General features: G+C 38.2%; 1 protein-coding gene across 1 annotated transcript in view; it reads left to right on the forward strand.

The window, feature by feature from the left end:
- Positions 1-367: 367 nt before the first annotated feature.
- The window catches only part of LOC111147665 (sodium/potassium transporting ATPase interacting 2), a 998,919-nt gene continuing 974,602 nt past the window's right edge, over positions 368-24,684 (forward strand). Inside the window, exon 1 of the mRNA XM_022503870.1 lies at positions 368-546. Within this exon, the coding sequence (XP_022359578.1) occupies positions 493-546 (54 nt within the window). The 5' untranslated portion in view covers positions 368-492. The remainder of the gene's footprint in view (positions 547-24,684) is intronic.

Below are 24,684 nucleotides of genomic sequence, written 5' to 3' on the forward strand. Positions count from 1 at the left end.
CGGGCGGCGCAGGGAGGCGGGCAGCGCCCCGCGCGCGCTTTTGCCGCCCCCGAAGCCGGCGCGCGGAGAGCGCCGGGCGAGCGCGCGTCGGGCGGCGGCCGCGCTGGGGGGCGTGGGGCGAGCCGGCGCAAGGAGCGGCGGGGGCGAAACTTCGCGGCCAGATGCCTGAAGGCGCGGCGGCGCTACGAGGCTGCCGCTGCTGCCCCTGCGGGCTCCGGGCGCGTCTCCGCGGGCGGCGCTGCCCGCGGCGCGGCGTGTGCACCGAGCGAGTGAAGGTATGTTTGGCGGGCGCGGCTGGAGCTGCCGCCGCCGCCGCCGCCGCGCCAGCAGGTCCTAATGCCTGTCACTTCCCAGGACGCTGGCAGCAGCAGCCCGGAGCCCCCGAGCCCTCGGCAGGTTTGCCTGTCCTTCCCCGCGATCTGATTGGATAAAGTGGGGGCTCGACGGTGGCCGACGTGGGACAGTCTGGCTGTGGCAGGGGTCTCGGAAACCATGGGTTATTGCAGTGGCAGGTGCACGCTTATCTTTATCTGTGGCATGCAACTGGTAAGTGACACTTGGGTCCTCTTATTCTGTAATGTGCCTTTGAGATACTGGGCTGGGGAGTGCAGTAAAGGGTCTGCCATTGATTAGAATGGAAGGAAAAATAAAAGAGAAAAGGTGACAGATATATTGCCTATATTTAAAATGATTTCAGGGAGAGGCACTGTGGGGTACAGGAGAGGTGAGCCTTTCCGCTCCCACCTATTTCTGTTCCTCTGAAGACAGTTTGGCAGGTGCGGGTTAAACTTGTCTTTAATTTCTTTAAGCAAGGCAAGATGTATCTCTTGTTCCTTTATGCTTTGCATTCCTATTACTGTAACAACGTGGTTGTCACATACAATTTACTATACAGGTGTTAAGACAGAGAGATATGGAATTTTTGGCTTTTTTTCCATACACTATTTTTTTGCAGCATCTTTGTTTCTTCATTGATGTGTGTTATTTTTCAAGGAATATTTTCTTAGAAGTATAATGCTGTAACAGACCACTATGTAGGGCAGATGGTATCCTTACAGCAATCTGATCTAGAAGCCACGTTGAGTTTTAAAAGTATGTAGATTGAAGAGAAATACTTAGATAAACTCAGTAACACCACTGCCATAAACTGAATCAGTAGCCTTTAAATCACAATTATTTTAAACAATTCTTAAGAAAAATATTCTGTCTTACATTATGTATGTAATTGCTCCTGAAATAGATATGTTGTCTGATCCTATAGGATGGAGAATTATATATACATTTTGAGAAATGTTGTACGTTTGCAAAGAGGCAAGAAGCCAGTAATGTAAAACGTCATGTCTCTGAATTTAAATTCTCTAAGGGCAATAGGAGGGGCTGAGGATAGTTTAGAGGTGCAAAATATGCCACTGTAAGTGCTTAATTTGAAGTAGGAGTACTTGCTCACTCCTGCTATCAAATAGCTTTCCTTGGAAAGTATAAATTAGTCTGAAAAGCCACCCACATTTCCAACAATGTTTCATAAAGGCTGAAAGGACAACTAGACTGAAGGAGATTTGAGACCTCAACAGTAAAGTGTTCAAAAGAGCAAGGATTTGCTGTTGAAACTGTTAAAAGAATACCTTAAGTGGTCTTCATTATTTATCAGTAGTCTTGAAGCCCCAGCATTTGTTGTCATTGTTGTTGTTGTTTTGTTTACTATGTAGCTGGGGCAGTGCTTTTTGTTGCTTATTGTTTGGGAGTGTTTTTCTTCACCAGGAAAGTTATCTCATGATGCTTATTTTGATCTGTGAATTACTTAGGCACTTGACTATAAGAAAAAGAAGGTGAAACTATAAATGTAATTTTAAGAATATAATTTTTTTCAGTGATGTGTAAAACCAGTTTATTTCTTTTTGCTACATACTCATCTAAGTTTTGCAATAAAGGATTTTTACTCTTAATGATAAAGCTAATCAGAATAATGGGAGAGTTTACTTGGTGAAACCACTGGTTAGGCCAAGTATGCCAAATTGTATAAAGATTTTCAAAACATTCCTATGTTCATATATGATTCAGAAAAGAATACATTTGCTGATTCACTGTGTAAAATCATAAAACTGTGAGAATGAGTGGGCGGGTAAGAGCATTCTTAGGCTATTTTCAATTTAAAAAATTTAAAATGTGATTCAACTTTTAATCATTTGGCTTAGTAGGGCTTTATTATGGCATTAGATCTATGTGGCATTTTGTGTGACGAACACAAACTTCTCAAGAACTTAACAATTTTGAAAAAATCTAAATATACAAATGAAACTAAATATACAAAGTGGGTGATAAGGCTAAAGATTTCTGTGTGTGTTTGTGTCTTTGTTCATGTGTGCACATATCCGACGGTGTATTGGAGAAGTGCTACGTTGCTTATGGAACAGAAATTCTGAATCAAAGCTAAGTTCTCTAACAAAATAAAGGTACTTGTAATGTAGGCATGTTCAGTCTAAGTGAGGATACATTTAAATCTTAAGGAAGTTCTATAAGAATCATATGATTTTCCCCATTCAGACTTTATGTGCCACCAGGCTAATATAATTAGCAGCCATGTTAATGCAGATGCAGAACAAAAAACAAAGGACAAAGAACATTCATTGCTTTGATAAGGTGAAATGATCACATTTAAAGGACCTCAGAGATTCCTGGTAATTGTTGCTTCTTAGAAATATAGTATTTGATTTTAAATAAAATGATTTCTTTGCAAATTAATAATTGTAAAGCACTGCACATGCACACATACGCAAAATAGGTAGGTGTATATGTTTTCCTTTGCTCTAGATAGATCTTCAGAAACTTTCTGTATCTTGAGCTATTGGTTTTATAAGTAGCCATGTTTCCAGAGTAAGTTATGACTCATGTACCACTGATTGACACAGACGTTCCCCCAGTTTTGTCTACTTCTGAAGTGTTTAGTGTGCAGTTTTGTAACATTTGGGCATGTTTTTTGGTAGTTGTGTAGATAAATCTTAGATTTATTAAAATTAATGGAAGCCAAAGATAGTCTAGGATAGAAACTTTAATAAATTTCCTTATAAGTAACTTTAAATTTCTGAAAACATTTCTTTCCAATTACATAAGTAGAATATCTCTAATTTAATTAGACTTAAAGGAATATTTACGTTTACAAAGTTGCAGCTGACCTTTGTAGAGGATGAGGTAGCTGTTGGTACAGTGGAGATGGGAACCTCATTCATCAGGTTATTATCAGAGCGGACAGTGTTTGATCTTTTAACAGGTGAGGGACAGAGACAAATGTGCCGGAGAAATTTACCTGTCAGGATTCTATATCTTTGCTTTTAATTATATTAAATGTACATTTAGTTTAATATTTGGCAGATTACAACTGTTGATAAACATACTTTCTTTTAAAAGTCAGGAAATCAGTTTATGAGACAAGAATTTAGAATTTCATACCACATAGATTCAATACAAAACTTCCATTTTATGTAAAAGTGTCTGCCTTTGTATATCCTACATTAAAATCTTTGAGATGTATGATTATTCCGATTTCAGATTTTAGGGTGATTCCTACGAAAAAGGTATGTGATCTCTGGAAACAGTTTTGTTCCATGTGTACAGTACAAAGTTAAAGCTCTTGATCTCAAGAAGATAATTTCCTTTTTATCATTGCTGTCCTTAGTGCTCAGAAACTGAAGATTTCAGATAGTCACAAAAGCCATCATTGCATTTGCAGTGTTGGTTATAGTGGCACAAGATAACAATAATCTAACTTCTTATTAACAACCCAGCGCTTGAGAAAATGTTTCAGTTGTTTTATTTTGTTTTTTATTTTTTTGTTCTTCAGTGTTTGGTTGAATCAAAGAGTACTTTATCTGAATGTTGCAAAAATTACTCAGATGATCCTCAGTGAAAATCACTTAGTTATAGTATAGAAGACCTTAACTTCCTTAGTTTGAAAAGAAAGCTTTGTTTTCAAGTAAGAAAATTCAACTTTGCCCCCACCTTTTTTTTTTTTTTTGTACCTCAGATTCCTCTATGGAACAAAGTGTATGTGTCATAAACTATTGAAAGTATAGATTTATGTTCACATTAATACTTGAAGGTGCCATTCTTGCCATGTACTTTATGAAATATTGCTAACTGGAGAAGATGCAATGAAGAATTGTGTTAGTACACATGTGTGTGTCTCTGTGTGAAGAAGCACATTTGAAACTGACTTTAGAATGACCAAATACTTTCTACTGTGCAGGTACTTACTAGGCATTTTCAGGGGTACACATTTATTAGAAAAGAAAGCCATGAGTACATAGATGGACTAAATAAAAACAATCTTATTATAATTATGCAATACATCAGTGGTTGTCTGTCACGACTTGGTGCAGCATTCATATTTATGTGAACTTTCATTAGTTTTTAAAACATAAAGCATGACCCGAAGTGACTTGAAAAATGCACTTGGAATCTTATGATTTTCCTTGGGTACTATTGACAGGTCTGAAAGTTCTTCATAAGCTTAAAATTTTACCTGCCACAAAACCTCCCTGCTCAGACAATTTAAAATTTTAGGTTCACATGCCATTGATAATAAAATCTTGTGATAATTAACCGATCTAACTCAGAAAGAAAACTAACGATTTCCATATGCTATTTCAGAAACTTATGTAAAAATAGGCTAGGAATTTGCTAAGTTGTCAAATACCTTTCTTTTTTCAAATATTTTCTACTTTTTGATTCTAGCATTGTCTTGTGTGTATGTGTGCATATTTGTTTGAATCTATTCTTTCATTCTAATTTTCAGCACTACTCCACATAATGGTTACCAAGAAAGATACAGAAACTCCTTCCAGTGTCCAGCTCTCTTTCTTGGTTCACAAACTGAGTGGCAAAGCTCCTTTTTTTTTTTTCATATACCCAAAGTTTCAATGAACCAATCGGTACAGAGCTTCTCCTCTGCTTTCTCCAATAGAGGCTGGTGGGGGCAGCATCCCCTGTGTGGAATGCCAGAGTCATCTCTGGCATGGGGCCCGTAAGTGGGCAGTGGCCCAAAAAATGTGAATAGGCATTGCCACCTCCTTTTCCCTCTCATGCTGCTTTATTTTGGGGTCAAATTCTCTACTTGCCCAATCAAGAATTTCAGAACGGCAGCCAGGAACTCCCTTGAAACAGGAGGTCTTTATTTCTGATTCTGTTTCCTTTTTACACATGTGTGTGCTTGACAAAAATAAAATTTGAGACAGAAGTACATACTAAACCTTATAGATTTATACTTGAAATAAATATATTAGGATTGTGGCATCAATTGCATTCAATATTTGTATATATAAAACTAAGGACTAAAATTTCCAACAATATACGTACGTTATTTGGTAGAATTTTAAGCAGTTTGGTGTAACTTTTCCAAAAGTAGTTTTGAAACTAATGTGGCTAATAATGGAAAATTTTCTATTTCCATGACTTATAACTCTCAAATTTCAGAAATCAAACACACGCATGAGAAATATTTTTATTTCCTTTCTATTCCATTTTTCACCTATATCATGAAACTCTTCCAATTTTGACTCCCATTTTCCCCCAGAGAAACTTGATTATTTATTTTCAAAATAATAAAATACACATTCCATCAAGATACAATGTATCTAGAATTCCTATTTTCCCCAGAATAATAATAGAAACAAATATTGTATTAACATTTGGAAAATTTCTACACATAAAATGAAAATAAAAGTGTATGAAACTTTTGTTCCTATCAACTCTAAGAAATTGAAGGACATTTAATACTATGAAGAAATAAAATTATGTTATTTTCTTTCTCCAGATTAAGGTGGAAAATGAAATTTATACAGTTTTTTTTTTTTTAACTATTTCAGATGTATTTAGATTTGCAAGTTCTTACTATTTAAAGGACTTACTTGCTTCATCTTTCTGAACACAGCATTTTTCTTTTTATGTTTAAACTCTAAAATAGGCATTGGGTCTAACGAATAAAAATATTTGTAACAGTAAGTCTAAAGGAAACCATAGACTTTCTTTCCCCCTTTTTTTTTTTTCCCCCAAACCAGAATGGGAATAAGATGACTTCTAATAATTTTTACCTTTTAAATTGATTATGGATCACAGGGTAACTTTGATCCTTGTAGAAACTCTTTTTGAAAAATTACAATAAACTGACTTTTGTGTGTACTTTGAAAAAAATGTGCTTTTATAATTTATCATGCTTTCAAAATTTAGTTTTATAAAATACTTAAACAATAATGAAAGCTGTTAGTATTTACTGGAAGCTTGTTCTGGACTAAATGCTAAATGTGTTTTTTCCCACTGATTCCTTTCCAATAATCCTGTGAAGTAGGTAGTAGTTACTGATATCCTCACTTTACAGAGGAGAAAATGGAGACTCTGAAGGTTTAAGCAAATTCCTTAATTCTCTCTCTTAGCGAGTGGTAGAGCTTTCACTCAGACCCAGCTCTGTTCCACTTTAAACCAGACTGAGCTCTTTGCTTCACCAAATCCCTTCCATGTATCACAAAATGATACTGTAGCTTACATTTCTTTTATTAACAAAGGCAGAATTTACCTGCTAATTCCTGGTTGACCCAGTAATCAACACAAGGCTAAACAGGCTGAGGGAAGGGTGATGGTGTCAGGTTTCTGTCTGGACCTGGGGTGCCATGGAGCAGCGGTGTGTGGTCTAAAGAATAAAAGGAGACACTGTCCCTTGCATAGTCAGCTTCCCTTGCTGTACTGCTAGGTTTCATGTGTGCCCTAACACTGCAAAACACACCTGTAGTTCTGCCTTACAGAAATGATCCCTCATCATGAGGTTGTGTTTGTGTGATTGCTTAAGGGTGGGGGGAAAAAGTTACAGCTACTATGTATCAGGCCAGTTACATAGAAATAAGCACATAATAAGGGCTTGGACACTTTGATCTATCAGTTTTAAAGACATTTCTGTGGAAGACAAAATGTATTTGTTTTTCTCAAATTCCTGTTCTTTGTGAAATGGTAAATGGCTAGTGCTGAGTCATGTTATTTGCCTTTTTTTTTTTTTTTTTTTTGAAAAAACACACATCTCAGTCCTAAATCCATCGGGATGACTTTTTGGTGAGAATATTAGTTAGTTCTTGGAAATGGCTTCGAGTAATAGTTTATTTGGAATGTACACCGAGTATTCTAGAGCACTTCTCAATCTTGATTGTGCATCCGAATCACTTGCGGGGCTTTTTCCATGCACATCAATGGGCCCCACTCCAGGGTTTCTCATTCAGGAGATCTCAGGGAGGTCCTAGACCTGGAATTTGCTTTCTCATGAGTTCCCAGGTGACAAGGATGCCAGTGGTTAGGAATCAAAACTTTGAGAACTACTGGCCTAAGCATAGGTCTCCACTTAGGGTGTTAACCTGAATCCATGAACTTGTTTTTGAAAATTTTCAACCCAACTAGGTAATTAGCTCCTTCTTCCTTTGGCCTGTTATTTATGTGAACAAAAACTTTTCAGGACCAAGTGTGTCTCTTTCCGACTTCTAGCTTAGTCCTATTCAGAAGTTTACATAAGGGACATGGAAGGTCTTTTTACAGTGCTTGTGTCTTTGCAGCGAAGAGAGATCTCGAACAATCTGAAAGTGATTCATTTCCTCTAGTCTGTATACTCTCTGCCTGTCTTGCTGGAGTAGAATTGGTTCCTTCAGCCGTCTCTCTTTGCTAGCCTAGCCCCTCAGTCTGAATTTCTGGAATAGCTTCTCACGGTGCCGAGCACGACTGTGGGGGAGAGAGGGAGAGTAGGGAATATGCTGGGAAAGCACTGAAATGAGTGAGGGCAGATTTTTCTTTTTTCTTTTTTTTTTTTTTAAATTAAAAATTTTTTTTTATTAAATTTTATTTTTTATAAACATATAATATATTTTTATCCCCAGGGGTACAGGTCTGTGAATCGCCAGGTTTACACACTTCACAGCACTCACCATAGCACATACCCTCCCCAATGTCCATAACCCCACCTCTCCTCTCCAAACCCCCCTCCCCCCATCAACCCTCAGTTTGTTTTGTGAGATTAAGAGTCACTTATGGTTTGTCTCCCTCCCAATCCCATCTTGTTTCATTTACTCTTCTCCTACCCCCTTAACCCACCATGTTGCATCTCCTCTCCCTCATATCAGGGAGATCATATGATAGTTGTCTTTCTCCGATTGACTTATTTCGCTAAGCATGATACCCTCTAGTTCCATCCACGTCGTCGCAAATGGCAAGATTTCATTTCTTTTGATGGCTGCATAGTATTCCATTGTGTATATATACCACATCTTCTTTATCCATTCGTCTGTTGATGGACATCTAGGTTCTTTCCATAGTTTGGCTATTGTAGACATTGCTGCTATAAACATTCGGGTGCACATGCCCCTTCTGATCACTACGTTTGTATCTTTAGGGTAAATACCCAGCAGTGCAATTGCTGGGTCATAGGGTAGTTCTAGTTTCAACATTTTGAGGAACCTCCATGCTGTTTTCCAGAGTGGTTGCACCAGCTTGCATTCCCACCAACAGTGTAGGAGGGTTCCCCTTTCTCTGCATCCTCCCCAGCATCTGTCATTTCCTGACTTGTTAATTTTAGCCATTCTGACTGGTGTGAGGTGATATCTCATTGTGGTTTTGATTTGTATTTCCCTGATGCCGAGTGATGTGGAGCACTTTTTCATGTGTCTGTTGGCCATCTGGATGTCTTCTTTGCAGAAATGTCTGTTCATGTCTTCTGCCCATTTCTTGATTGGATTATTTGTTCTTTGGGTGTTGAGTTTGCTAAGTTCTTTATAGATTTTGGACACTAGCCCTTTATCCGATATGTCATTTGCAAATATCTTCTCCCATTCTGTCAGTTGTCTTTTGGTTTTGTTAACTGTTTCCTTTGCTGTGCAAAAGCTTTTGATCTTGATAAAATCCCAATAGTTCATTTTTGCCCTTGCTTTGCTTGCCTTTGGCGATGTTCCTAGGAAGATGTTGCTGCGGCTGAGGTCGAAGAGGTTGCTGCCTGTGTTCTCCTCAAGGATTTTGATGGATTCCTTTCTCACATTGAGATCCTTCATCCATTTGAGTCTATTTTCGTGTGTGGTGTAAGGAAATGATCCAATTTCATTTTTCTGCATGTGGCTGTCCAATTTTCCCAACACCATTTATTGAAGAGGCTGTCTTTTTTCCATTGGACATTCTTTCCTGCTTTGTTGAAGATTAGTTGACCATAGAGTTGAGGGTCTATTTCTGGGCTCTCTATTCTGTTCCATTGATCTATGTGTCTGTTTTTGTGCCAGTACCATGCTGTCTTGATGATGACAGCTTTGTAATAGAGCTTGAAGTCCAGAATTGTGATGCCACCAACTTTGGCTTTCTTTTTCAATATTGCTTTGGCTATTCGAGGTCTTTTCTGGTTCCATATAAATTTTAGGATTATTTGTTCCATTTCTTTGAAAAAAATGGGTGGTATTTTGATAGGAATTGCATTAAATTGTGTAGACTGCTTTAGGTAGCATAGACATTTTCACAATATTTATTCTTCCAATCCAGGAGCATGGAACATTTTTCCATTTCTTTGTGTCTTCCTCAATTTCTTTCATGAGTACTTTATAGTTTTCTGTGTATAGATTCTTAGTCTCTTTGGTTAGGTTTATTCCTAGGTATCTTATAGTTTTGGGTGCAATTGTAAATGGGATGGACTCCTTAATTTCTCTTTCTTCTGTCTTGTTGCTGTAGAGAAATGCAACTGATTTCTGGGCATTGATTTTATATCCTGACACTTTACTGAATTCCTGTACAAGTTCTAGCAGTTTTGGAGTGGAGTCTTTGGGTTTTGCACATATAGTATCATATCATCTGCGAAGAGTGATAGTTTGACTTCTTCTTTGCCGATTTGGATGCCTTTAATTTCCTTTTGTTGTCTGATTGCTGAGGCTAGGACCTCTAGTACTATGTTGAATAGCAGTGGTGATAACGGACATCCCTGCTGTGTTCCTGACCTTAGCGGAAAAGCTTTCAGTTTTTCTCCATTGAGAATGATATTTGCGGTGGGTTTTTCATAGATGGCTTTGATAATATTGAGGTATGTGCCCTCTATCCTGACACTTTGAAGAGTTTTGATCAGGAAGGGATGCTGTACTTTGTCAAATGCTTTTTCAGCATCTATTGAGAGTATCATATGGTTCTTGTTCTTTCTTTTATTAATGTGTTGTATCACATTGATTGATTTGCGGATGTTGAACCAACCTTGCAGCCCTGGAATAAATCCCACTTGGTCGTGGTGAATAATCCTTTTAATGTACTGTTGAATCCTATTGGCTAGTATTTTGGCGAGAATTTTTGCATCTGTGTTCATCAAGGATATTGGTCTGTAGTTCTCTTTTTTGATGGGATCCTTGTCTGGTTTTGGGATCAAGGTGATGCTGGCCTCATAAAATGAGTTTGGAAGTTTTCCTTCCATTTCTATTTTTTGGAACAGTTTCAGGAGAATAGGAATTAGTTCTTCTTTAAATGTTTGGCAGAATTCCCCTGGGAAGCCATCTGGCCCTGGGCTTTTGTTTGTTTGGAGATTTTTGATAACTTTTTCAATCTCCTTACTGGTTATGGGTCTGTTCAGGCTTTCTATTTCTTCCTGGTTCAGTTGTGGTAGTTTATATGTCTCTAGGAATGCATCCATTTCTTCCAGATTGTCAAATTTGTTGGCGTAGAGTTGCTCATAGTATGTTCTTATAATTGTCTGTATTTCTTTGGTGTTAGTTGTGATCTCTCCTCTTTCATTCATGATTTTATTTATTTGGGTCCTTTCTCTTTTCTTTTTGATAAGTCTGGCCAGGGGTTTATCGATCTTATTAATTCTTTCAAAGAACCAGCTCCTAGTTAGGGCAGATTTTTCTATACCTCGTCTGATGTTTCTGTGTTGGACAACTGAATAACTGACCATCATTTCCTCATTTGAAAAATAGGGGCAAGTAATTCCTGAGCCGTTTCCCCTATAAGATGCTTAACGGTATCTGGGTAGAACATGTACTCAATTTAGGTATGAAAGAGCTTCACAAATGTGAAAAGAGCTTCACAGCTTCTGATATCCGGAAAATCTTTGTACATATTAAGAGTTTAATCTTTCAGAACTTTTCATTCAGTCATAGTAAGAGCGGATATGGGCTGTTTATATATCATTTGGCTGGTGACCTTAGTTGTAACAACTAATTTCTTATAGAAACATTTTTTTCCCTTCACCCACCTATATGAACATATATAAATAAGGAGGATAACATTAGGTGCAGATCATTTGAAATAGGGAAACCATTATGCTTATGTGTCTGATGGTATATCACACTTGAAGTGTTCATTAGGAATTAAATTTTACAAACCAGTCAGCCCAGTCCTTGTTTGGGCTGGCATTTCTAAAACTGTGTTCCATAGGCACTAGATTTGCAAAATGTTCTGTTGTATGTGGGCTCTGAGGTTAAATAAGTTGTGGATGCTACAGGCTTTAACTTTTCTCCTACTTCTGAAGGGTCACAATACATCCCAGCAGCTCCTAGAAGTCCTACATGGAAGAAACTCCTGCTTAATTCCACTTAATTCTGCAAATGCTTACAAAGTGCTTGCAATGAACCAAGGACCTCTTTTCCTGATATCCCCTATTAATCTTCCATGGAACTAGCATTTTCAGAAACACTTTTTAGCAAAATATTACTCTTGGCTAATGATGCAGTCTAAAAGTTAATAATATTAAATTGTTATCTAAATATTTAAAGGCTAAAAATTAAGTATAGAAATGCTTAACCTACTTAAGAGGTATTTAACAAAGAGTAATACATAAAGATGTTTAAGAATATCAAATATTATTATCACATAATTAAAATAAATGAGAGACCTTGTGTTCAGATGCTTGGCTATTATTTTTTATAGATTTACTTGTGTTTCTTGAAATGATGTTTCAGCCACTAAAATTACAACCCTTAACTATGAAATTCAGTCAGGGCTAATTACCAATGTTACAAAGAAGGGGGTGTGTTGCAGTAGGTTTCCAAGGGTATTTGGAACTTAAGAGCACCTGAGGGAGGGCATCTGCAAAAGAACTTTCTTTCAAAAGTCCTGGGAATGCTGGCTAACAGAAGATTAAAAAAAAAAAAAAAAAAGTCAAGGGTGAGGGGTGCCTGGGTGGCTCCGTATGTTAAGCATCTGCCCTCGGCTTGGGCCGTGATCTTGGGGTCCTGGGATCCAGGCCCACGTTGGGCTCTCTGCTCAGCAGGGAGTCTGCTTCTCCCTCTTCATCATCCTCTCTGCTCGTTCTCTTTCTCTCTCTCAAATTAAAAAAAAAAAAAAATCTTAAAAAAAAAAAGTCGTGGCTGAAGTGTCGTGCCTGTATTCTGCAGGTTCTTCCAGCAGCGGACCCTAAATGTCTGTCTTTGCAGGGCTGGTGGTAAGGAGTTCTCATACTGACTTTTGTTTCCTAATCAATGCACACACTCTAAAACAGTAACACGTTTAAAAGCCCCAACAATGTTGTGTTCTTTGAAAACAAACGGGTCTTAGATTGGAGTGGAGGAATCAAATCTCTTCTGTTAACAGAAGCCTTTGTATGCATCTGTGTGATACTAATTACACAACAGAATAAGGAGGTGTTTTAAATCTTTTAACTGACAGTCATGTGTCAAATGATAGATGGGTCCATATCATCTGTGAAATGTTCAGTGGCAGGGAATTCATTTGAGACTACTCTATGTGGACTTCTAGCCATGGAGATATACAAGGCAGAGCTCCTCCAGTATTATTTTTACAAAGGACAGTCTTAGATGTCGCTCAGAAACAAAAAGTGGGGAAGACTTTTACAGTCCCAAGGAGAACATTACAGCCTGGGAGTGTGCTGCCTTCTGTGATCTTGCCCCAGAAGGTCTCCGTTGACTTTCCTTGGCATTGAGCACTTTCTTTGTTATGGCACCTACAGTGGGCAGGACTCAGCTTGCTCCTGGAGGTCATAATTCATCCCTGTGGACACAGTGGTCCTGACCTCAGTCTCTCAGTCTATGAATTAGGGAATAGTTGACCTATGGGAGATGGTGTTTCCAGGCACTACCTGTTTGCTTCCTTTGGTTTTTCTCAGGTGCAGAGATGAGATCAGGGTCTGTGGATGTGTTTAACTCTAGGTATTTGGGAGCAGTGAGTGAGCCACATATTTGAAAACTTCTGTGTATTTGATAATACACAAGTGGTATATAAAGAGCTCTGGGGTCTTTTCCCCCCTTCCTCCTTTTTAAATAAAACTTGCTTGGGGTGCCTGGCTAGCTTAGTCAGAAGAGCATGGGACTCTTTTTTTTTTAAAGATTTTATTTATTTATTTGACAGAGAGAGAGAGATCACAAGTAGGCAGAGAGAGAGAGGGAAGCAGGCTTCCTGCTGGGCAGAGAGCCCGATGCGGGGCTCGATCCCAGGACCCTGAGATCATGACCTGAGCCGAAAGCAGCGGCTTAATCCACTGAGCCACCCAGGTGCCCCGAGCCTGGGACTCTTGATCTTGGGGTGTGAGTTCAAACCCCACGTTGGGTGTAGAGATTACTTAAATAAGTAAAATAACTTAAAAAATAAAGCTTGCTCGAAAATTTGATTACAGTGGACAGATAACTTGTAATTTTCCAAAATATTGGAGCTTTATAAGGATTATGTATTTCTTACCCTTATCAAATAGGGATTAATGAAATTTCATTTTTGTCCATCTTTCAGAAAATGTGGTTCCATTTTATTCAGTCAAAGGATGATAGTTAAATTATGGCTATTCTAGAGTATTTAAGAACCCATGTTTTGCTTTTCTTTTGGCTCGGTATTCAAAGTTTTCTTCTTTCTTCTGAAGGACAGGGTTAGGGAGGAGGGAGATGTTGGGGAGAGGTGGCTATGTTCTGAATGCCTAGCAGTTAAAAGGCAAGTAATACTACTCTACTTAAAGTGATATATACTTTTTAAAAATTTTATTTATTTATTAGAGAGGTAGAGAGAGAGAGAGAGAGAGCGAGTGCGCACAAACGGGGAGCAGCAGGCAGAGGGAGAAGGTGAGGAAGGCTCCCCGGTGAGCAGGGAGCCAGATATGGGGCTCAATCCCAGGACCCCGGGATCATGACCTGAGCCGAAGGCAGACACTTAACTGACTGAGCCACCCAGGCACCCCTGATATATACATTTTTAAAGGATGTTTTAGTAAAGTCTGTGAAGATGACTGCAAGTTCATTTTTAATGAGGTTTCTCAAGAATCCATTTCTGGTTTTATCTATAACCTTCTTGAGGAGCTCCACAGGCTCTTAAATATAGGGGACACTGCTATCCCATTTTACCATTTTATAGACTGTCTTGGAATAGATTTGTTTTTGTTCCAAAAAGCTGTCCTAAAAATCAGGCAAATAGCATAAGTTCAATTTACATTTAGCAAATGTAAATCTTATAATAACAGTGTTTAGTGACCTTTAATTATATGCCTCCCTTACTTTAATTCTTCAGGGAAATCTCTTTCTTTTCACAAGAATGAGATAGTGATGATTGCTATGTTATTGCAGTTACTTTGACTCTAGAGTTAGATTAAGGACCATAACAGCTTGAAATATTAGTTTTTCCCTTAAACAGAGAGAGATAAACCCCGATAATTTTTTTCTAGATCTCTACAGCAGTTTGATGTGGACTTTACATGCCAAAATAGTTCTGTTGCATGCAGACCCATTTTTAAATTCAATCTTTCATAATGTGAATAAGAATGTTACATATAAACCTTAATAATAATATGTGGATGGGGATATTAGCAAAATTATTGAGGCAGTGATCTCAGTTTATAGGAGGGATGTTAACTTTTTGGTTGAAAAGTAATTTTGTGACATAAAAATATCTTCTTTTACAAAATGCATCTCCCTGAAAGTCTTCCTGATGTGGTTTGAATGCAGCAGTACATGGGCCCATTACTGTCAGAGGCTGAGAACCAGCTATGCCTTGGGCCCTGCTGTGGGGTGTTGGGAGAAGAAGACCCAGTAGAACTCACTCCAGTAGAACTCCAGGTTGATTCCTAGCCTGCAGTGCTATGTTCCAGTTATGATTGTTTCAAAATGAATGAATGAATTAATGAACAGTGGGAGGAAATTAAGTATTACTAAATCTGCTTCATTAAGAAAGATCTATGAAATGTCCCACACATGAACAGCATACTGACATGTGCTGAGTAAATTAAGAGTATGCTTCTGTCCCTATGACAGTTAAGATATGGTGTAGCTGAAAGGAATGTCAAGCTGTGTTTCCTATCATGGATTGATCTAATATGTAGTGGTTCTGATAATTGAAGATTGGGTTAAATTGCAACCTGATCCTTATTTACTTATTTATGAAGCCGTACTACTTGCTTAATGTGGTAGTACTTAAAAATACTTTACTGTTCTGTTTATTATGTACTGTAAAATCACATTTCAGCATACTATAAATAAGATCAGTGTTGGTGAAAAATAAATGGTGATGTAAACTGGGCCATCTTTTAAAAAATGTGAATTCATATCTTTCAAATTCATATTATGTAGCTTTATTTACTGCAATTGATATAACATTATTTAAAAACTCTCTTAGATCAAAATGTAAATAATGAAGCAAATTCTGTCTTTATATATCAAATCTCCAGAACAGTACTTTTTAACTTTTTTTTTTGTTGTTCATGATGGGCCCTTTTGAGACTCTATTAAAATTTATTAACTTTCTTATCAGAAAATACCCATGCAACTTGAGGGGATTTACAAATTTCTCAACCTGATATATGAAACTCGTGTGAAAACTGCTGATAAACTTTTCCTTTCCTTTTTTTTTTTGGTCTTCCGGTTTATCAAGATATTCTACTTATTGACAAATTTAGTTCAGTTATTTTGAATTTGCAAAACATTTTAGGAGATTCTATATATATTTGATATACATTATTTATAATATATTGTAAAGATAATATAGACACATGTGTGAGTGCATTTATGTGTAATGCAATGTAGAAGGAGCAGAGTTGAGTTGGATAGTGTAAGCAAACTAGAACTTTGTTTAGGAGATTAAATGGTATGTATAGATACATACAGTATAATACAGAATGATAGGAACTGTAAGAAAAGTAAGAGTGAAGTACTAAGGGGATTTGGGGGAAGTAATCAGTTACATCTTCATAAGCTGATCATTCAAGGTGTGAAGGGATGTGTGTACATGATAGGTAAGATTTCTATAACAAGATTGGAGAAAAGAGAAGCCTAGGAGTAAGTAGTGTTAGTTAGGGAGTACCTGACTGACTTAGTTGGTAGAGCATGCAACACTTGATCTCAGGGTCATTAGTTCAAACCCCATATTGGCCCCACATAGTGCACAGATAAATAAATAAATACATACATACTAAAAAAAAAAGAGAGAGAGAAATGATAGAACAAAGATTAGAATGGAGTAGGTATGTGTGGGACAACAAAGAGTCAGGTTCACTGGCAAGTACAGAGAATTGGGAAGGGAAGCAGAGGATGAAGTGAGTAGGGTTGCAGTTTGTGAACGGACTTGAGCTCCTTTGGAGGGAGTTTAAACTTTATAGGACATACATTTCTACAGAGGCTAATTCTCCAAGTGAGTGGCACCATTCCCCACGGTAGAATAAGAGGCAATATGACATGAGAGAGAAGGCCTGAAGTTTGGACCAAGCTCTGTGGGGAATGTGAGGGGAAAGAAGCAACAAATTAAATGATTGCTAAATTGCAACTAAGGCCTTAGTGAAACCAGGTGGCATGCATTTGTAGGGGAACCAATTACTTTTCCATCATTCCCCAACTTTTTAAGAATTGGAATGGAAAAGCAGAAAGGGGAAGTTTCCTTGCTCTTCGATTGAACAAAAGTGAGGGTTTGGGGTCTTGAAATAAAATGTAGGACTGGGTGGCCATGAGTAGGCTACCAGAATGGAAAGGGCAGTTAGATTACTGGAGCACCACTGCAGATGTTTGAGGATAGGAGGGAGGTCCACCAGAAGGGAGATCATAGGAAAGGTGGTTGCATTGGTTGTCAGAGCGAGACAATACACAGGGGTTTAGGTCTTGGAGAGGAGCACTGCCTGGGGCATGCAGAGGCCCTTTACTGGTCACCGAATTGGATGGAAGGTCCAGTTGTTGAGAAGGATGAGATGCCATGAGGCCTCTATCATCCAGCTGATAGAAGAACCATCACTGTACATTTTAGCTTTACTGAAGAGAATCAGAAGTAAGGGCTGAAGAGGAACATAGCCAGGAAAGAATAAGAGTGTTGCAGGGATTGCTGGTAATTGTGAGACTAGGAGAGCGTGGTTTGACCTGGGGATTGGAGTTGGAAAAGAAGTATGGTGAGCAGGGGGCAGAAGGATGAATTGGGAGGAATGGAAGTGTTTAATGAGTATGTAAGTGGAGTGATGAAGGAAGGGAAATGTAGGTTTCAGGTAAGCCACTGGCTCAGCTTCAACAATATTGTGGACTGGATACTTCTCTGTCATGTGGGGATACTCTGCATCACATGATGTTTAGGAGCATCTGTGGTCTCTGCATGCTAGATGCCAGTAGCGTACTCCGCGTTGTGACAACCAGAAATGTCTTTAGACATTGCCAAGTTACAAAACTGCCCTCTTGCTGAGATCCACTGTGCTAGAGGAAGGCCCTAGAAAGAGCACTTAGCAATAACAGCAGGTTTTCTTCATCCTAAATATGGAATTTTCTAGATAACAGTGGAAGCGATGGTGAAGGGAAGAGTAGATTTGAGATCATCATTGTGCATCTATGAGGGTCATACCCGGGGCACTGTGGCCCTGGGTTGCAATTATTGGGAGCTCTATCAAAAGTCAACACCAGTGTTCCTTCCCCCAGCTCCTTGACCAATAGAAATAGAGTATTCCGGGAAGCAACCTACTTACCTAGACATTTTGAAAACTGTCTAGATGATTTTTATTGTTTCTAAGCAGGTATTAAATGAGAGGAGCTCAGTGGTTGCACAGCTATGGAGGTGAGGAGAGAAGCAGGAGGAAAGAAAAAGGAGATTGGGAGGTAAGTTGAGATGTATGTTAGGGATTGGGAGATACGCATTAGGGATTAGGAGGTAGGTTGAGACACACATTGAGTTAACGTTTGTGGAAGTATCTACTAGTGAGGTAATGTTGACTGGAGATTCACTTGAAAGCTGCTGTTTTTATGGTCAATTATGTGCTCAGGCAAACCTTTGCATTCTTGACTGTCTTGGTTCTTTTAATTTGTACCGGGGGATATTATCTAAGACCCAGTGAATGCTGTCTTTCCTTTGGTGCCAATAAAGATTGTCCATGAATATTTGACACTTTATTTGTCCTCTCCGAACTCCTATAGCCTACTAAAATATGCACATAATATACAGATCTTTATGAGATGTCTTAATTAAGAAAGATTTCAGATACAGAATACATGTTAATTATGAGATAGGCAGTTGCTTATATGAAGAGGAAGGCATGAAGTTTTAGGTCAGATGATGAATTTTAAATTTAATAAAAGATTTAGGTAAGAGTTAATATGACTGTAAATTAAAAAGTAAACATTTTGTAAGGCTCTGAAGAATTTGGAGACTTTTCCTTACTCTTATGGAAATGCATGGACACACACGCACACACACACACAGATTATAACCATTGCCCTTCAGGAACTTAAATTAAAAAATACTTAAGCTATTAATATTCCTTAGGTGATCCCCCAAACCCAAGAATATTCAACAGCATTTTAATATTTGATATCCTGATTCACCAGAAGGCCCAGTTATTGCTAGAGAAGTATGGTAAGACAGCAGAGATTAATCTTTTAAATTATCCTATCTTAGACTGTATAATTTCTCTTGGCCCAACTTGATTTCTTTTGGTAACAGTCTTTTGGTGGACTCTGATTTGCATGCCTGAGGGTAGAAGAGTAAATTACATGACTTCTTCAAGGTCCTTTTAGTGCGAAGATTTTATGATTAAATCTTGCATTTAAAAATTGCCTTTTTCTGGGAGACCCAGACTAGAAGGTACTTTTCCCATCTTCATATTTGTACAGAGCTAAATGAATATATCACCTGATGCAGTTTTCTTTAATACAGTACAGTGTGAAATAGCAGTAATAATGGCAAAACAAACAAACAAACAAACAAACAAAAAAAAACCCAAAACACGAATACCTTAGTAAACTTAGAACCAAGATGCATATGATGCTTTCTTAATTGCCATTATGTGCAGTTTTCTAAAGATGTACTTGGGTCCTCTGAAAGTTTAAGTGTGTGGAATGCATGTGTGTGTGTGTGTGTGTGTGTGTGTGTTTAGTGGATGTAGCAGGTATATGATGGGAGCAAGGGGGAGAATAAAAATGATGCTGTTCAGAGGAATTGACTTAGTCATGTTTTATGGATGTATGTAAGAGGGCAATGGGTTTTCTTAGAATACTCCCTGCTTTTCTTACTTAGCACATGTTTTTCTGGAAGTGGTAGGTTTTCAGAAGGTCTTGTTAACTGGATATCCTCAGTGCTTAGGGTGAAAAGCAGGAACCCTCATAAAGTGTCAATGCAGAATGAAATAGGGACAGAGAATGGAGAAGACTACTGTATTCAGATGGAACCTGTGGAAGTTTAGGTAGACCAGATTGCAATTATCCCCGCTGGAATTCAGCCAGGACACACATTAGTGCATGCTACTTTCTGTTTAGCCTAATTAAAGGATTGTTGAGAACTAACAAAGTTGGCTGACTTGCAAAAGTCAGTGCTTGCTCAAATTTGTAAGCTATAAGTGCTAAAGAGTATGGCCTGATTTTTATGCTGGGGTCATCTTATTAATTAAAGTTTTCCAATCATCTAATTAGAAAATACAGTCTGAACTGAGTCTGGAGGATTCCCAGTCTTACTTGCTAATTTAAAGAGAAGTGGAAACGAAGTAGAGCAGCTCTCAGTGAAAGCAATGCAATGGAAAGCTGCGTTCTGGACATCCCTTCAGATGTGCTCCATACCAGTGGGGTAATTATTTAGGATGTACTTCCAGTAGAGACATTAAAGGGACATCGGTGAGTTAGCTTTTAAATGGAGAAATCTGTGCCAGCCCCCAAATTAACTCTTGGACTAGAATGTGAGTGCACAATGGAAAGCTGGAAGGCATGACCAACACTACTGACTGAAATGGAATGGTTTGCTCATTGATCATACACCTTATTTTTTCAGCTCAAGTAGTACTTTGTCCAAAGATCAGAAAGAGAAGCAATAGTCTGATAAGATTTTAGATGATTACCTGACACTTAAATACATCTTCTCTTAGGGGAAAAAAAAGGTAGATGAAAGAGTCTGTGTGTTTTCTAAAGGTAAGGTTCTCTAACTGAGGTGTCACATTTAAGTCCTAAATGTCTGGAGTTTACTTCTTATCACTGTTTTTAAAAGCCCACCATGCTGAAAGCTCTTATCCAAAAAAAAAAAAAAAAAAAAGACTTCAAAACGTTTTATTAAACATCTGTCGTGGGCCTCCCATTGGACTAAGCAGAAGGTATTAAAAGAAGCACAAAAAGGATGTGGCCAATGCAAAAGATACATGGGTCTGTGGCTATCTAGCAACTGAGTAATTAATCATAGTTTCTCATTTTCTCTCTTAAGCACCTAAAATCAACCACTATTTCTCTACAGGTACTAGTAAATGGAGTATTGCACAAAGAATTTTCTTTTAAAAGAATTTATCTCTCCAAAGTGAAATAAAAAGCATAGAGGGGAGCTTTTAATTTTTGTTGAAATTTTTAAAATAAGCTGTCTGTACTCTAAATTGTCTCGATTAGTTCTCTGGACACATATTTGTAGAGCATCTCCCGTTTCTGCGACAACAGCCGAGCGAGCGCTGTGGGGCATGGATGTACCCTCAGTCTTCCCATGTTGACCAGCCACATGCCTCGCAGCGGAATAAATCACGCCCACACTGAGGGGGCCATGCCAAACCAGAATCGCTCCGTGACAGCCACTGTGTAGAGCATGAGTGCAGACCACCTCTGCTGACCACAGGTCTAGTTATGTATGCATCTTGTAGCCGAATTGAATTTTAAAAAATTTGATACTTGCTTTGAAATTAATTGGGCTATTGTTACCAACCCTTTGCTATTTCTCAAGATCCCCTCAACAATTTTTATGTCATTTAAAGCCAATAGAGTGATGTTACCGAACTTAATATTTAGAAGTTAAAAAATTAAACCCACTCTTCTCTAAAAGACTTGTATTATTTATTTTTTAAAAGATTATTTATTTATTTGAGAGAGAGAGAGAGAGCACAAGTGGGAGGAGGGACAAAGGGAGTGAGAGAAGCTGACTCCCTGCTGAGCAGGAAGCCTGCTGGAGGGGGCTCAATCCCAGGACCCTGAGCTGAAGGCAGATGCTTAACAGACTGAGTCACCCAGGTGCCCTTCTAAGAGACTTTTAAATAATACATGTCAAATTCAAATTTTACCTTTAGGTTTCACTCCAGATGCATTTCGAATGCTTGTGTCACACACCATAGAGGGAAAACACATTCTAGCTGTTTTACAACGATTTGGCCTCAAAATGAAAGCAACTTAAAAAAACAGCAGCTGACGGTCTGCATCAACAGCACTGCTCAGGATTCTTTGGGGTCGTTGTCTCTGTGTTTCTAATAAGCAATATTATATGCCAGCTAATATCACTGGATCATTATATACATTGACAGTTTATAAGCAAATAAAGAGCCCTGACCTGAAAAGGGTAGGCATGAGGCATTTTCCGTAGACAATATCATTATCATCTGCAGATAGAAAGATTTTCACCAGTTTTTCTTTTCATTGAGAAACTGAAATTACACTGTAATGAAACATGGCTCCTTCTTATTGTCCCTCCGTGTTTTAGATCAGGCATCATATTTTTAGTTTGGAAGATGAGAGCAGCTGGTTCAGGCCAGGTGCTGATAGTACTAATGTTGATGTAAGATGCTGCTCAGATGGATGGTGCAAAGAGAATCATTGTCCCTTGATTTGATCATGCTGGCTCTAAAATTTATTTTTTGATCTGGCATTTGACTTTGCATTATACTCGGAGAGCTGGAAATCACAAAGCTGTGCAGCTGCAGAGTATATATAGATAGAGACCCTGGAACATTACCTCACACACCCAGCACTCACTATTAGCAGTCTTTGTACATGAAAATTCCATTGGGAAACAAAAGCCAGTTATTTTTCTCCATACTGTAAGAGAGGCTTATAGTTTGAGCCTCCTGTGGGTGTGTGGAAGGCAACAGAGGTTGGGGGTGGGTGGGTTGTGAGGATTAGGGACCCATCAAATTTAAAAAAAAAAGAATATTATTTTCTTATAAGAAATGCATTGTTTACCCTTGAATATAGGTATGGATAAAGTGATTTTAGAATCTGATTGAGATTTTACATATTGTTCTTAAAACAAGGTAAGAGGAAAGGGGCTGAATACTAGGGAAAATAGAACTCAGTTATTATGCATAGTTAATTGAATTTGAAAACTTTTTCTTTTCTGCCTTTTTTATATTGATGATCTTTTTTTTTAGTGTGAAAAATCTATGATTGAAATAAAAAATAATCACCTAAGCTAAATGGACTCTTTCAAAACCTTATATGGAATTAAAAAAATATTGCTTAGAAAGTATTAATTTGCCCTGTTACCACATTTAATGAGATAATTTACCATATCCAGGCAAGTGATTTACACAAATGTTATAATTCTTTGCAGTGAGATAGCTGTGAAAAAAATTACTCCCAGGCTTCTGACAACTCATTTTTATGTCTCTATTGTTTTCTGATTTCTTCTTTCTAGCTTTGGGCATTTCTGAAGGCCTAATTCTCTCTTTGCTGTTCTTCTTTAACTTTTGCCATTAGAATTTTACTTTTGGAGTTGATAAATTAGTTGGTCAATAAATATTGATTGAGTACATACAATGGGACTTATACAGAGCTTGGTGTTATGGAATATGTTGGGGAGGAAAAATTTTTCCTATACCGGTACTCCAGGGTCCCTGGCTGGGTCTGGAGATTAAACTGACAAAGATTATTAGGAGAAAAGCATACAAATTAATTTAATACACATTTTTACATGACACAGAGTTTTCATAAGGAAATGAAGCCCCAAAGACAGAGTTAGATTTGAGTATGTTTATGCTAGGTTTGATGAAGAGTGGGCAGTCATGGAAAAATATGATAGGTTGAATATGAGGTAAGTGTAGTAAACTGGAGTATCTTGGGGAAGCTTCAGGGGAGGGTTTCCTGACCTGTTTCCAGAGAGAAGAGAAAGGGGCTGGTCACAGTGACCATGCTTCTGCCATTTTCTCAGATGCTTTCAGCTTAAAATATTGAATTTGCCAACGTGCCATATTTGGGGGAACCCCATCAAATGTAAGGGAGGAAAATGATGCTATGCAGCTTTCCATCTGGTTAGCAATACTGGAATGAGTAGACTGCCTTAGGGAAGATTCATTGGTGTGGTTAAGTCTAGTTGAGTGTTGAAGCATGGGTAAAGTTTAGATGATTTAACATCCAAGTCAAAAACGGAAGTGTGAGGCTGTGTTGGTGTGAGACACCACTCTACCATTTAGACTGAAGTACATGCAGATATCATGGGGGTTATGGATGGATAGTTAGAGGAGGTTAAGATTACGGATTCTAGAATATAATGTAGTTTTTAAGAGCTTAGCTGCTGGAATCAAAATTTCAAATGATGATGCTACAAATTTTTTTCACCTTGCCCAAATAACCTCTCTGTGCCTTACTTTCTTAATCAGTACAATGAGATTGATAATGGTATTTACTTTATAGAGCTGGTGGAAAAATTAAAATAATTAATACATGTGAAATGCTTAGAATATTCACTGGCACTTTTTAAACAATACATGCAACTTTTGTCATTATGAAGCGTTTTGAAATTTGACAAAGGATTCTGAATTTTATGGGATAAGTGACATATAGCCAGGATAGTTTCTTTATTATGGAGTGACCTGTTCAGAGCAACTTCGAAGGAAAAAGAAGTAGAAAATATAAGACTGATTCACATGGGGAAGGTTCCAGTCAGGAAGGCTCCTGCAATAGGAAATATCTGAATTTAAGATAATGAGAGCCTAGGATAATCGCTACATCAAAAATGTGGATAATGAGCACCAAAACCTGTTTTCTTTATAAAATACTTTTGATATAACAGTACCTCTGGGGATGCAACAGCATCTCCAGTTTAGATAGGAAGTAGTGGAAACTTGGTGTTGGCTTCCATCATGTGATGTGGAAAGATGAAAGACAGAGGGTAAAAAACTGTTATCAAAGGATCTTTGGAAAAGTAATTGCTGAGATAGTTGAGAGCGTGCAGGGTCACAGTTCCCCAGGGTCGGGGAATCATTTTGGGGAGGTTATAGAGTTGGGAGAGAGAACTAGTGAAATGAGAATGACTAGGAGCTTGTTCTGAATTTCCTTGTACTTGGAGTGGCAGAAGTAGAATGATGGAAATGGCTACTAGGTAGTTGCAGAATTTATTTAGAGGTCAGTTCAGACTTGGCTCTTTTGTGACCCAACTGGAAGCAAGAAGAGGGCTGGAGACTGGGTTTTCAGAAAAGTCATCCATGGGATTGGAAGGGGAGAAGAATTACTGAATAAAAAGAAAAGTACTTGGCACAGCTTGGGAAAGACAGGTGACATGTCATCGCAGGGAGAAGGAGCACCCAGAAGGGAAGAA

The sequence above is a fragment of the Enhydra lutris genome, unplaced genomic scaffold (assembly GCF_002288905.1).
Source record: "Enhydra lutris kenyoni isolate GAN:26980312 unplaced genomic scaffold, ASM228890v2 scaffoldscaffold17, whole genome shotgun sequence".
Lineage (NCBI taxonomy): Eukaryota > Metazoa > Chordata > Mammalia > Carnivora > Mustelidae > Enhydra > Enhydra lutris.